A 14,935-nucleotide genomic window follows, 5' to 3' on the forward strand; every position below is an offset into this window, starting at 1 on the left:
TTTCCTCAAAGTATACACAGCTTTAAAAAATCAAAGAGTTCTACAAAGTATAAAACATAAGAAGTCCCTTATTGAGCTCCTGGTTCCTCCAGAGTCAGCAGCTTTGAAATCTGAAGTATATGTTTCTAAAGCATGTATGTTTTATGCTTTGGTAAACTATGGGTATTTCATTAACTTACTTGTTTGGAATTGTGAAATGCTCTTTACTCAGTTTCCTCTTTGGTGCCTGAATTAAAAGGCAGTGTACCGTATCTATGTATAGATTCTAGTATTCTTTAACTCTCTCTTCCAGTCTTCATGTCATACCAGCTCAAGAATAAAATAGTACATACAGTACAGGAGGAGCCAAGATGGCGGAGTAGAGAGGCTCACAAGCTCGGCCTCTCCCACAAATACACGAAAAATTACATATACAAACCCACTGAATTGCAGAGAACACCTACTGAACTCTGGCAGAGTGTATCTCTCTTCAAAATACAGGAGAGTTCTCACAAAATCCAATAAACAAGAAGTTCATACTGTATAGCACAGGGAACTATATTCAGTATCTCGTAGTACTTATGGTGAAAAAGAATATGTAAACAAATATATGTATGTTCATGTATGACTGAAGCATTATGCTGTACACCAGAAATTGACACAACATTGTAAACTGACTATACTTCAATAAAAATATATACCAAAAAAAAAAAATTAGAAGGCAAAAAAAAAAAATGTACTATTATTCCCAGGTTGTGAAAGAAAGATGTTCTAGGTAGCTTATAAGTACCAGAGAAGGGAGAAATTGGTGGCCCTCCAGTAGGTTAGTGGTGTGGTCTTCTGAATAGAGTCTAGTATATCTTTTCGTAGACATAACGTAGTATTTTGTATTTTTGGAATACTTTTCTGGTTTTAGAATAAATTGCAAGGCAGATGTGACTCATACAACCTTGATGTTTTTAAATTGTTGACTTTTAATTTGTGAAATCTTACTACAGCATAGAAAATAGAGAACAATAAAAACACCCATAGAGCCAATGTCTCAAAAGCCTAACCATATCAGGGTCATCTCTTAGACTTTGTATTGCTTTTTTGGACATTTGCCAGGACCAGGGAAGTAGGGATCAGAATCTCTTAGGTCTCTTTTTTCGGTCACTGTCCTATTTACTTCCTTGTTCAGTGTATTTAATATCTCACCTTTGAATATAGCATAAGTATTAATATTACAATCGACTTGTAGTCTGATAATGACTGAGTAGCTACTGTGGGCTCAACCCTCCCACAGGTAACGCCTGTAAACTGTGGACAGAACGCCAAAAAACTACCTGAAGGCACTAGACAGTGACCAAGAGCAGGGAAATACTAGAGAGGAGGGTAAGGGAAGTTACTGGTACTTGGAAGAAAGTAATTGCACTGGGGAAATTTCTTTTTTTTTCTTTTCTTTTTTTTTTGGAGATATAATTGGCATGTAGGTTTGAGGAGTACAGTGTATTTGATACATTTATGTGTTACAGTATGATTCTGCAGTAGCATTAGCTAGCACTGTTACTGTGCTAATTATCATAATGAGAACCATTAAGATCTAGTCTCTTGGCAGCTTTGAAATTTATAATGCAGTAGTGTTGACTGTAATCAAGAATGAAAGTTTTAACCTGTAGGCATTTCCCAGTCTGCTTCCACGCTAGGCTTTTAAATTGGAATAGAAAATCTCCAGTGTTCCCAGAAGTCATACTTTGGGGCATCCGTGAAAATGGGAGTGACAAAATGACAAGGGAAAAATCCTGGAAAGGAAGAGAACTAGGGAGGAGGAGGCCCAAATTTATACTTTCCAAATATCTGGTTGACTCCTGAACTACATTTGCATAGGACAAACTCACCAACTAAGGCAAAAATAATTTTGCTGAGATTTCAGTTGCTGCCTGCTGCATGGGAGAAGTTTGTGGTTAGTTCAGCCAAGTTAACTGCACTAACAAAACAGGGAGTAGGGGAGTAATAGGAGGATTATAACAGGATTCAATTTTTATAGTTTATCATTTGCCATGTCTAGATTATAGGAAAATGTGACCTATACTCAAGAAAAAAGAAAAAATAGACCAATAATCCCAATGAATAATTCCAGACCACCCAGGTTTTAGAGTTAGCAGAGGATTGATTATAAAGCACTTCACAAAGTTATTATATTTTAAAGCATTAGTATTTAAAGTATTTAAAATACTGTATTTTAAAGTATTTTAATTATATTCAAGTATGTAAAGGAAATTACACTCAATGAAAAGAAATGTTAGCAAATTAGAGGCTATTATAAAAACAGTAACATGGAAAGTCTAGAATAGAAAAATACAGTGTGAAATAAATTTCATTGTATAGCTTTTTATTGAGGTATAATCAATTACAGTGCATCAGTTTCTGGTGTACAGCACAATGTCCCAGTCTTGTATATACATACATGTATTCATTTTCATATTTTTTTTCCATTAAAGGTTTTACTGCAAGATATTGAGCATAGTTCCCTGTGCTATACAAAAGAAGCTTCAAAAAAATCTTTATATATAGTAGCTAACATTTGTAAATATCAAACTCCCAAATTTATCCCCTCCCACCCGCTTTCCCCAGTAACCATAAGATTGTTTACTAAGTCTGAGTGTCTGTTTCTGTTTTGTAGGTGAGTTCTTAGTGTCTTTTTTTTTTTTTTTTTTAAAGATTCCACATATGAGTGATACATGGTAATTTTCTTTCTCTTTCTGGCTTACTTCACTTAGAATGACGATCTGTAGGTCCATCATGTTGCTGCAAATGGCATTACTTTATTCAGTGTATGGCTTTAATAGCAGATTAGAGATAACTAGAAGAAAGAACCAATAAATTTGAAAATACAACAGAAACAAACCAATGAAACAGAGTAGTTGAGTTTTTTCCTGACATTTTTGATGGTGACCCAGAATACAAAGTAACTTTTTCATCAACTTTGAATGCACAGGCACGTGCACACACACGTGTCTGAAGCTGTACTGCCCATGGTTAATTCTGATACTTAACTATTCTGTTTCATTAAAAAAAAAAAAGCTAGTCTCAAATCACAGGGTTGATTTCATTACCTACAAATGAGTTGGGAACTGCAGTTTCAGAAACACTAGAGTAAACTTAAACACTGGAACAGTATTGACTGTGCATTAAGGTGGAAGGAAGCCTTTGGCCAAGTGGGATTCCAAGAGGGTAGCTGATCTGTCTGCTTACTTTCTTGGAAGACAGGTCAGTGCTGAGGATTCAGGCCTCCACCCAGAAGAATGAATGTCCTGTTCCCAACCCAGTTTGGTAAAAAGTCCTACTCTAATTGTGAGGACTTTGTAGGGGATGCAGGCCCAGGGTGGATGAAGGTTCAATCCAGCCAAGCAGTTCTGAAAAGTGAATTCTTTGGCTGAACATTTGGAGATCATGGCTGGCTTTATGCTCTCTGAACCAGCTCAGTAATATCTTAACTCCCTTGTCTGCTAAGGAAGAAGCCAGTAGTGGCTGCTAGGAGATTGACTTCCATGGTGCCACACCTTCAGCTCATGCTAGAATTGCATAGTACTGTGGGAGGAAGGGTGGGGGAGGAATGAATACAATGAATATCAGAGCAGAGAGGCTATTGTCTTAATTAGACTTCGTAGATTATCTCTCAGATTTCATTTACACTGTATATCTTAAGAAAGATTAAAGAAATGTCTGGTAGGATGGTAGTTCTTCTTAAACATTTTAGCTTGAGAATTTTCTTTTCTAATGAGCATGGCATAATAAGTGCTCAGAATGTTAAACCATATAACATGGAGGGGGTTGTTTCAGAGCTCCGTGGATCCAATTTCCTCTTTATGGTTTAAAAACCTCTGTGGGATAGGAAATTGTTCTGCTGATGGTTATTTGTAATGACTCTTCAACTGTTCAAGTGGCTGGCCTTTGAAAGAAGGAGTAAGACACTGTTCCTGTTTTCTGCTGCTCTTGGAGTAGGCATACATGTCCTTTTTTTAGCCTCTGAAGCCAAACTTAAGACAAATGGGTGAAATTTCAGGCAAGCATATTTTGCTTCAGTATATAAAGAACATTTAACAGAGCCATTCACTCATATGGTAGGTTGCCCTAGTATCACTTCCAAATGGCCATCTTTCAGGATTGTCAGAAAAGAGCTTTCTGCATTAGCTAGGTATGGAAGTTCCTTTTCTGCTTGAGTGTTCTGTGATCCAGAGCACCTCAAACTCTTTGCAGAGCCTTCAACTGCCCACCCACCAAATGTTCTCTCTTCCAGGTATTGGCTCCAGGAATAACAAATACAAGTAAATAAGTGTTGTTCATATTCTTTGACATCACACAGCTTCCTCATAACCACAGAGCCACAGGTGCACAGTAGTGCTGACTTAAAAATAAAAAATCAAACATTAATGAGTAATCAATCACTCCTGGATGGTGACTGGCCATTGGCATGGCCTTGTATAATTTTAATCAGCCTCTACAATCCCTCTGGATTGTAGAAGAACTCTGACTTGATGTAACCATATTTCTTTCTTTCCTTTTCCAAGATGATATATTTGTGAAGTGTTCAGAAATGTGGACATACCTGAGGATTCTTCTTACTCTTAAATTCTTTAAAAGTTAGCATGATACAGTTGAATGAGGGCTTTGGTTCTTACTTGTGTGTTTCTTCACTCAGTAAGTCTGTAGAGCCTCTCTTAAGCGCCAAGCTCTGTGCTTGACACTAGGGATCTGAATCTAAGGGACACTTGTTTCCGTCCCCCTTAAACTCACAGAGGTGAGGAAGAAATTAATAGATTTTTATCAGTGTTGAAATTATGCTCTTTAACCAGTTCAGCTATTAACCAGTCTTGTGAACCTTCACTTAGCAGGGCTTGTTACCTTGATCTGTCAGAAGGCTGGGTCTGGTATTAAGACCTGGTCTCAACCGTGGTTCACATTGGAAATCACAGCTGGCAAAGGTAGGGTCTCACAGAGTCAAACAGTTAATGAATTAATCATCGAAAAATATTAAGATTTCTTTTGCTGCTGATCCTGAGGGCAGGGCATAAGCCAGACGGGCACAGCCTAACAGGGTTCCTTTCATAAGAGCTGTCCCTGGGTTCATCTCACTACAGCAACGTTGTGGAGAAGTGCGTCACTCACGCCTCCCGTACGGAGCGCGCTGTGCTCATCGATGAGGTGTGCACCATGAACGACGGTCCCCACAGTGCCTTATACACCATGATGAAGGACCAGTACGCCAACTACGTGGTCCAGAAGATGATCGACGTGGCGGAGCCGGCCCAGCGGAAGATTGTCATGCATAAGGTAGGCCATTTTGTGCAGGTCTCAACCAGAGAGAAAGCGTGCAGGACCGTGGGGTCTTCTCATTTCTGTAACGCAGAGGAGGGTGAGCGGCGTGCTGCTTTTTGCGGAGCTTGTTGCTGGGCCGTGCCTCGTGCTGTGCTCCTTTCCCCTTTTATCTGGAATGGCCATTATCCCTCTGATCGCCACCCCTCCTCTACCAGGGACTCACTGGTCTGAAAGTGTTAAACTCGGTCTTTGTGAGGGAACCCCTGCTTCAGGCCACACTTCTATGCCTCAGCTCCTAGGAGACCAGTTTCTCAGTCTACCAAATCAACCTGCTTGCCTTATTTCCTGTTTTCCTTCCTCCCTCTTATCATTAATTGCCCCACCATTTCCTGAATGAGTGCCTGCCCAGGGCCGCACCTGGCCTGGCACGTTGACCTGGTGCCACTCCGTGCCAGACATCGGCACAGATGACCGAGACCAGCGCCACCCACAGAGCTCTGCATGGGGAAGAGGGAAGCAGTGGTGAGGACATGGGAGCACATGCCCGAGTCTTTGAGAGGAGGCTTTGCAGGAGAAGTCCAGGCTAGGAGTTAGACAGGAAAAAAGGGACAGAAATCTGAACTGTTGGGTGCTGTGAGTGGGAGCTGACACAGAAAGAAGAGGCCCAAGGCCTCAGAAGAGTCATGGAGCCAGTCCGGCCAGCTCCACATGGATCACAGGGCCCGGGAAGGCAGACAAGCCCAGAGGCAGGTCTGCTGCAGGTGTGTTTGTGCTGGGCAGTGCTGTGAGTCTCGGGGCGCTTCTGATCTGAACCCTCAGCCTTTGGGCTCTGAACTCACTCAGCCCTTCTCATGGAGGGGATGGCCATGGTCTGGCAATGATGAGCTACTTGCCCTCACTGAGAACAGAGTTTGGTAATGAGAATCTTTGTTATGGACTCAGGTTCTGAGCCAGACGAGGCACCTACCTCCTCCAGTTAAAACAAAACACAACAGAGCACCTCACTGGTGCAGTGATGGCAGTTGAAGGCTGGGAGGTCCAAAGTCCTTACGTTGTGGGACTCAGATGGACGTGTTAAGACGCTGGTGAAGGCGAGAGGAATGTTGGAGACACACAGCTGGTTTGGAGTTAACTCATCCAACGAATACTTACACAGCATGCATGCTTTATAGCAAGTCCTCCTTTCAGCAGGGCACTGTATTGGTGAACACGGCAGTTTACCAAACACTGATGCTGGGGAGATGTTGGGGAGGGCCGTGTGAGAATGTAGATGGATGCCTCTTCCAATGTGGGAGTACAGAGAAGGCTCCCCAGGAGAGTGACATTTAAATAAAGCCCTGAACCTTTCCAGGTGGAGAGAACCTGGTGTGTATTTGGAAGGAGGAGACAAGACATTGTATTTGAAGAAGTAAAGCAAGTCCAGTAGGTCAGGACTGGTGCCAAAATCACATTTACGTTTCAGATAATGGTCCTGGCTGATGAGTAACTTGGAGGAGGGGAGGCAGCGGGAGATGCAGTGAGGTGACGGGGGCTGTTAAAATAGTTAAGCCAAGAGATAAGGGGTGGTTTTGGAATTGAAGAGAAGCGGACAGAATGGGGCTTAATAGCTGGCTTGATTGAGGGAGTTGAGAGGAGGAAGAGTCCCAAGAATCCAAAAAACTAAGAGTTTTCAGCTCTTTCACCACTAGGCAGCACCTGGTTTAGGAGGAGGAGGAAACACTGAGAGTGGAGCAGGTTGATTACTTTTCACCTTCCTTTAAATCAAGTAGAAAACAGAGGTCAACAGTGCTGTACGCACACGTACGTGGATGGGCTTTTAGATTTTGGTCCGGGAGAGGACAAGTGTAAAGGTTAATTGGCTGGACTCACCAGTCTGCCGGCCCTGGGGATAGAGAAGTGAATGAATTGAGTTTCACTTAGTTTCTAAAAGGAGAGCCACCAAAAGCAAGGGAATCTGGAGTCTCGAGTTCTCATGACAAAAACATCAGCCATGACGTAGTCCTGACTACACCCCAGGTGAAAGTGTGGCATCGGCACATCCTCCCTACTGATGCCCTGAGGGAGGTTATGCAGACAGTTGTCAGTGCAGCGTGGGAGGTACGAGGGAGGTGCGGGTCTGCCCAGGGTGGGAAGGACCGAAGAGATGCTCCTTGGGCTGAGCCGAGCCTGGTTGGAGGGGGTGAAGGGTGAGACCGGCGCAGTGGGAGAGCCGTGAGGGGAGAAAAGTCGTCTCTGGAGGAGCCAGACAGTGGGGCTCAAATACCGGTGCTGTCGACACCTTGTTAGCCGCTTGAATTTGGAAGAGTGATTTAACCACTGTGTCTTCTTTTTTTCATCAGTGAAATGGGAATAATCACGCTTCTCTTATGAAGCTTCAGTGACAGTGCCTGGTTCATGTTAGTGTTTTGTCTTTGTTAGTAGCTTTCTGTGATTTTCTATGAACTAGAGAGTAGGGTCAGGTGGTGAGCTCAGGATTCATGGTGCCCAGAAAGAAACCCCCGCTGCTCAAGTGAGCTGAGGGGCTCCAAGTGTCCCTCAGGGAGGCACAGTGCAGGCTGTGGTGGACAGTGTGGTTGTCACTCAGGTTGCACTTTCTCCACATGCTGTTCTGGAAGTAGTCAGTGTCCATCTGACCTCCAGGGCCCTCACTTCTGCATCAGCACTCGGGGTGGGAGCTGCTCTCCTCATCTGGGTCACTGCAGCTCTAGAATTCAGGTGCTCTGGCTGAGCCAGTGAAAGGTGTTGCTGTGGGGCCTGTGAGCTGGCAGGTGCGATGCGGTGTCTGGGAGGTTACCCGGGAGCTAGAGTAACACAGAGTGCACTTTCTCCCCAGATCCGGCCCCACATCGCAACTCTTCGCAAGTACACGTACGGCAAGCACATTCTGGCCAAGTTGGAGAAATACTACATGAAGAATGGCGTTGACTTAGGGCCCATCTGTGGCCCCCCTAATGGTATTATCTGAGGCAGTGTCACCCCTGTCCCCTCATTCCCACTGACCTCACTGGCCCACTGGTGAATCCAACCAGCAACCAGAAATGTTGTAGTGTAGAATCTGAAATGGGTAAATGGTTGCTCCAGGATTACCCTCTCCTCCAAAAAAAGGAATCAAATCCACAAATGGAAAAGCCTTTGTAAATTTGTTTAATTTTATTACGCATAACATGTACTAATTATTTTTTTTAATTGACTAATTGCCCTGTTGTTTTACTGGTGTATAGGATACTTGTACATAGGTGACCAATGTACATGGGAGGCCACATATTTTGTTCAATGTTGTATCTATATTCCACGTGTGGAAACTTTCAGGGTGGTTGGTTTAACAAAAAAATTAAAAAAAAAAAAAAGAAAAAAGGTTTTTAACTCATTTGCCTTGTCGGCAAGTTTTGCAAGTAGCTCTTCCCCACTCCTCATTTTAGTAAAAAACAAAAACAAACAAAAAAAAAACCTGGGAAATTTGAATTTTAGTTAAATGACCCCAAACTGGCATTTAACAGTGTTTATAAAAAATATATATATATATAAAATACATATATATATATAATGAAAATCATTTCAGAGTTGCTAAAGCTTCAGTTTATGACATTAAGTTTATGAAACTTCTAAAAATTGCCTTTTTTGGAGACTATTATGCTGAAGAAGGTAGTGTAGTTTGTTTTGTGAGGAGGAGATGTGAGCACCCAGAACGTCTTTCAAGGCCGAGTGGGTGTAATTGTTTACTGCCTACTGGATTTTTTTCCTGTAAACATTGGAAGGCAAAATCTGATTATTTAGCATGAGAAAAAAAAAAATCCAACTCTGCTTTTGGTCTTGCTTCTATAAATATATAGTGTATACTTGGTGTAGACTTTGCATATATACAAATTTGTAGTATTTTCTTGTTTTGATGTCTAATCTGTATCTATAATGTACCCTAGTAGTCGAACATACTTTTGATTGTACAATTGTACATTTGTATACCTGTAATGTAAATGTGGAGAAGTTTGAATCAACATAAACACGTTTTTTGGTAAGAAAAGAAAATTAGCCAGCCCTGTGCATTCAGTGTATATTCACACCTTTTATGGTCGTAGCATATAGTGTTGTATATTGTAAATTGTAATTTCAACCAGAAGTAAATTTTTTTTTCTTTTAAAGGAATAAATGTTCTTTATACAGCCTAGTTAACTTTTAAAAAGAAAATATAGCTTGGTTTTATTTGTCACCTAGTCATATAGTAGCGAGATCCTTTCTAAATGTTATTCAAGATGATTCAGTTCACACTAGTGGTTTTTTTAATCCTAAAAAAGTAATGTTTTGCTTATTTTGTGACAGTCAAAAGGACGTGCAAAGTTCAGCCCCGCCCTAGCTTTCCTTACAATCAGAGCCCCTCTCACCTTGTAAAGTGTGAATTGCCCTTCCTTTTTGTACAGAAGATGAACTGTATTTTGCATTTTGTCTACTTGTAAGTGAATGTAACATACTGTCAATTTTCCTTGTTTGAATATAGAATTGTAACACTACACGGTGTACATTTCCAGAGCCTTGTGTATATTTCCAATGAACTTTTTTGCAAGCACACTTGTAACCATATGTGTATAATTAACAAACCTGTGTATGCTTATGCCTGGGCAACTATTTTTTGTAACTCTTGTGTAGATTGTCTCTAAACAATGTGTGATCTTTATTTTGAAAAAATACAGAACTTTGGAATCTGAGTTTGTGCTTTATGATGATTATTTTTTTCAATATAGTGCCCCAGGACAGACAGCCCTCTCCTTGTTTGTGCCTCTTTCTTTCTGCTTGTTTTGTTTTTGTTTGTGAGGGGGGTGGAAGCGGGAGAGAATTGGAATAGGGCTGGGGTATCGAGCTGATGGCTCTTGAGCTCAATTTGACCCAAAGATGTTGGGTTTAGCCTGCCCAGGACTTTCAGATCAAGACATTCCACATTAATCTGGGTGTCCAACTTCTATTGAAAAATCAGAATATTTGCCTTCCTGGGCCCGGAATCTGCAGACCTATCATGGGAAGGGTCCTCAGAAAGCCCCGCTCCTTGCCCTGTTCTCTGCTGGTGCTCTTCATCCGCGCCCTCTGCCCTCTGCACCTTTTGTGAGCCCGGGGTCTAGATTAGACTCCAACCCATTACAGATGTGTCCTAGCTGAGTTAAATAGGTAAGGAACCTGTCCGGGCCTCCCCGCCCCAAGGCCCCCTTTCCCCTGTCTGGGCTGCTCCTGTCTGCACCCTGCCCACTGGGGCCCGCACACTGAGGCCAGCCCAGGCTGGCCCAAGCCCAGTAGTGGAGCTTGCTCCTTGTAGCCTCAGATCAGGGACCTCTTTCCTCTGAGTTCAGGAGGCTCCTGCTCACCCATGCCCGGGGATGCCCAGTTTCCCTCCACCATGTTTGCTCCAAAAGCAGCTTTGGCAAAAATCAGCACTTAAACTTGGAACAGTGTTGGCAACTACAGGGTGGTCTCAGCTAAGGGGCTAGAAGTGGAGCCTTAGGATGGGTGAAGAAGGAACCTGGCATGGTCTCCTCCCAAGGGTGAGGAAGGGACCATCACTAGCAGGCCCCATGGTCCCAGGAATAAAGGGAGGGAAAGATGCTGACCTGATGGACGTTTCAACTCCGGGTCCTGATTTTGCTTTAGTGGCTGTAATGGGGACCTTCCGCAACCGTGGGCCTGCCAGAGATAGCATGCTGGAATATCGAGGCCTTGGAATCAAATTAGGGTTCAAACATGGCTCCCACTACTCATTGTGCGTGCTGGCGTTACTTCATCCCATCTTTAAGTAACCGAATTCCTTGCTGGAGATTGATGGAAAAAATTTGGAAAGTTACTGCTCTCAGGTGGTTATGGTTTTACTGGACCCTTGCAGAGGCCGTGAACAAAGTAGGCAGAGCAGGGTGCTTTGATTTCTCTCTCTCCCACGTGCCTGTCTTTGTGATCTTAGATGGTCATTTTGCCTGTCTGAACCGCAGTTTCCTGAAGTAAGATGGAATGGTTCATACACACGTAAAGTGCCTGGTGCTTAAGACACTCCCGTTGGTTTTCTTTTCCACCTGGACTTGTTTACATTTACATTTTGTACTTTGGGTTTTTATTTTTTCTCTCCCTTGACTCAGCATTTAGTGAAAGTTTTATTTTTAGTGTGTTTTAGTGATAACAAAGCAAGGTACTAGGTTAGAAATGTGATCCCCCTACCCCCTCCACCTTATTTCAATCCTGTGTCTTTGAGGCCTAGGAAGGCTTTGCGGTCAAATACAGGGTTTAGTCCCAATTACCTTTTATTACCTGGATTTTCTCTGAGATCAAATTCCCTCTGAAAGGTGAGAAAAATAGTACTTAATGTCCAGGGTTGGTGGTTAGGATGAAAGGGAATTAATGTAGCTTGGCACATTGGTGTACTGAATGAATGGCATTTATCATCTTTTACCTTTAATGTCACTCAGCCAAGGGCTATGCACAGGTTTTGGTGAACAAACTACCCTTGTCCATTATGTAAAGAGGCTTATGTACAGTCCTTTGTGGTGAACCGACTGTGTCAGGCACCCAGGAGGTCGTTTTAACACTTTCAGACCTCACAACAGTCCTGCGAGGAATTAGGTGTCCCCATCTGGTAGGTCTGGAAATAGGTTCTGGGTTACGATGCAAGTCTTTGGATCAGACCAATTCTGGGCCTGAGGCTGTTCCCCTTGGTGCCACATGGGAGGAGTGGGGCTGGGGCAGACCCCTCCCTCTGCAGGACTGAGTTTCAGGAAACAGGCTGAACTTGCTCAGTGTCCACCTCATTTGACCAGCCACCATGACCCTCGGCTAACAAGTCTACCCAAGGATGTGAGGTCCTGGGCTGCCAGGACGCAGGTACCTACATTCTCGGTCTCTCTTCCAGAGTCCTTCCAACATGGATTCCTCACACAGTTTATGTGATAATCCTTTACCTGGTCACCGTGCTTGACCGTTTACAGAGCACATTCATATTTGTGCTTCCTCTGATGCTCATGAAAACCTTAGGGAGGAAGTTATGGTAGACATTATAATCAGCCTATCATTCAGATGAGAAGTTTGAGACCCAAGCTACACAATGAGTCAATAACCAAGGAAGGATTTTATCTGACGTTTCCTGACTCCAAGTCCAGTGCTCTATCCATGCCATCTTGCTCTTGCCACCTTCCATCAGCCTGTGCTCTCTCTTCTAGGTATGTTTCAGTAGAAGCAGGAGGCCCTGGAGAGAGAAGCATTTTGCGGGGTAGGAAACCTGTGACTTCATGTATTACCAGTTGTGGCCACATGAGGGTGCTACTGCCCAAAGAAAGCATTATAGAGGCGGAAGCGCTCAAGGCTTCAAGACTGGGGCTGGGATAGCTTTCCCCTGGCCTGAAGGACTCTGGAGAGAAAAGTCCACCCAGAGACCAGAGGTCTGGCATCTGCCCTGAGACTAAGCTTCCCTGTTTCTTCCCTCCCTTACCAGCTTCTCCTGGGCAGAGGGCTAGTCCCTCAGTCTGGCTTGGGATGGCAGGGTAAGTTCCCAGGTCTGGCTCCCAGACCATGCTTTGTCTTTGATTCATCGTATTATCTCTGGCAAATCAGTTTTCCCAACTGTCACCTGGCGTGGCTACCCAGCCCCGCCATCCTCACAGGGCTGATACGAGGTCAGATGGTTGAGGTTGAGGAAGCTGGCCCCATGCCTCTGTTAATGTGACCCGAGGCCCTGGTGCCTCTTTCGGAGCCACATCTCTGGCATATGCAGCAAGCTTTCAGACAACGAAAACTTTCAAGTCCTTTTATGACCCAGGGCTGCCTAGCTACAAACCCCAGGGCACTGGTCCTCTGTGACCTTTTACCCTTTTATTCCTCCCTTTCCTTATCTGGAAAATGAGGATGCTTATAGTCCTACTTCACTTGGTACCCAGGAAACACTGGGCACAGGGTTGGGCACACAGCAAGACGTGTATAACAGTGATGATGATGATGATGATGATCTCTGATTTTCCCCTGCTGTATGGGGGCCCTTGCAGTTTTCACTAAGGGTGACTGTTTAACTTATCCTCCAAACTGGGACCCTTTTAAGCATGAAAGCAGTTGCACTGAATCAGTTCTGCATGTGGCAGCCAGCCTCCCGGTGGCCCCGCTTCCTGTTGTCCTTACCCTCATGTAATTCCAGCTTGCTCTCGCTGGGAGCACTGGCTCACTGTCTAGAACACTCTCTGGCAAGGCCCACGTGGTGAGGAATGGAGGCTCCTGCTGTTGGCTGGGCTTAACTTGTCATCTCGCGAGCAGAGACACCAGCCTCCATCCAGCCTCTGAGGACTGCACACCTGGTGACCTGCCTGACTGCAGCCTCGTAAGAGACCCCACAGCGGAATCACCCCGCTCAGCTGCTCCCCAACTCCTGACCCACAGAAACTGGCAAGAAAGTCGATGTTTCTTGCTGTTTCCAAATGCTGTGTTTGAGGGTGGTTTGTTATGCAGCTACGGATAACTAATACATAGCAGAAAACCTGGTATAGCCCAGACTGTGCCGGGCAAATCAGAAGGCCCGTTTCTCACTTCTCCTGTGAGACACATGCTGCCTCACTCTGTCCTGGCCTTGGAGAGCCTGTCTCTGTCCCTACCCACCCCACCCCTACCAGCTGCCCCTCACCAGGACTCCAGGAAACTTCCTGGTGCTCCTTGGAGCCCAGGGTGGAGATATGTCTTTGGGAGGAAGGGGCTGGAACAGGGACTCTCAGGAGGCCACAGCTGTCCTGTTCCAGAGCTGCCTCCATCTCTGTCTCTCAGGCCCAGTGGAGAGTCCCCCGTTTCACCTCCCTCAAGCCTGGAGTGTACAAAGCTGGAAATCACCAGAACACAGTGGCCAAATCAGTTGTGACTGTGGGTCTTGCCCTGAGCTGTGTGCTGCCTGCCCTGCGTTACCTCGTTCACCTCCCTCGAACCCTGGGAGGGGGATCAGTTATTCGCTCTAACTTCCACAGGAGGAAAGTGGCCCCAGGTCCGTGGCCAGGAAGTGGCAGACCCAGGATTTGACACCAGAGTCCCCCAGGCCTCTCCTTAGAACCCAGGGGCCGGAATCCCTCCCTGCTCTTGCCCTGTGCCCTGCCCTGTCCCTGGGGCCCTTGCAGGGAGCTGGGAGTTTGGTCTCCACAGACCTGATCCATTTACAGATGGGAAGACAGAGGTCCCGGGTAGGGGAGTGATGTGCTCAGGGCCACACACCTGGTGAGGGCCTGAGCAGGGACCTATCTGTCCCACAAAGATGCACAGTTGTCCCTCAGTATCTGAGAAGGACCAGGACCTGCGTGGATAACAGGATCCATCTATGCTCAAGTCCCTCACATCAAATGGTGCAATATTTGCATATAACCTGCACATCCTCCCGCACACTTTATTGTATTTATTTATTTTTTATTGAATTACAGACGGTTTACAATATTATGTTAATTTCTGATGTACAGCATAGTCATTCATTTATACATACTATATATATTTCTTTTCGCATTCATTATAGGCCATTAGAAGGTTTTTTTTAGTCTTTTCAAATTCTTTTTATTTATTGATTTATTTATATTTAAATTGAAGTATAGTCAGTTCACAATGTTGTGTCAGTTTCTGGTGTACAGCATAATGTTTCAGTCATACATAGACATACATTTGTTTTCATATTCTTTTTCACTATATG

General features: G+C 44.3%; 1 protein-coding gene and 1 non-coding gene across 23 annotated transcripts in view; both read left to right on the forward strand.

Annotated features, from left to right (window-relative positions):
- Window positions 1-9,974, forward strand: part of PUM1 (pumilio RNA binding family member 1) — a 117,464-nt gene extending 107,490 nt beyond the window's left edge. For all 22 annotated transcript variants that reach the window (XM_045514667.2, XM_045514668.2, XM_045514669.2 and 19 more), the window contains 2 exons: window positions 5,100-5,292; window positions 8,111-9,974. In XM_045514667.2, coding sequence (XP_045370623.2) covers window positions 5,100-5,292; window positions 8,111-8,242 — 325 coding nt within the window. In that variant the 3' untranslated portion in view covers window positions 8,243-9,974. The remainder of the gene's footprint in view (window positions 1-5,099; window positions 5,293-8,110) is intronic.
- LOC123616075 (small nucleolar RNA SNORD103/SNORD85) lies at window positions 6,148-6,232 on the forward strand. The gene has a single exon (XR_006723931.2). It is a non-coding gene; the product is annotated as a small nucleolar RNA SNORD103/SNORD85 (small nucleolar RNA).
- Window positions 9,975-14,935: the final 4,961 nt, after the last annotated feature.

Source organism: Camelus bactrianus, chromosome 13, assembly GCF_048773025.1.
Source record: "Camelus bactrianus isolate YW-2024 breed Bactrian camel chromosome 13, ASM4877302v1, whole genome shotgun sequence".
In the NCBI taxonomy this organism is placed as follows: Eukaryota; Metazoa; Chordata; class Mammalia; order Artiodactyla; family Camelidae; genus Camelus; species Camelus bactrianus.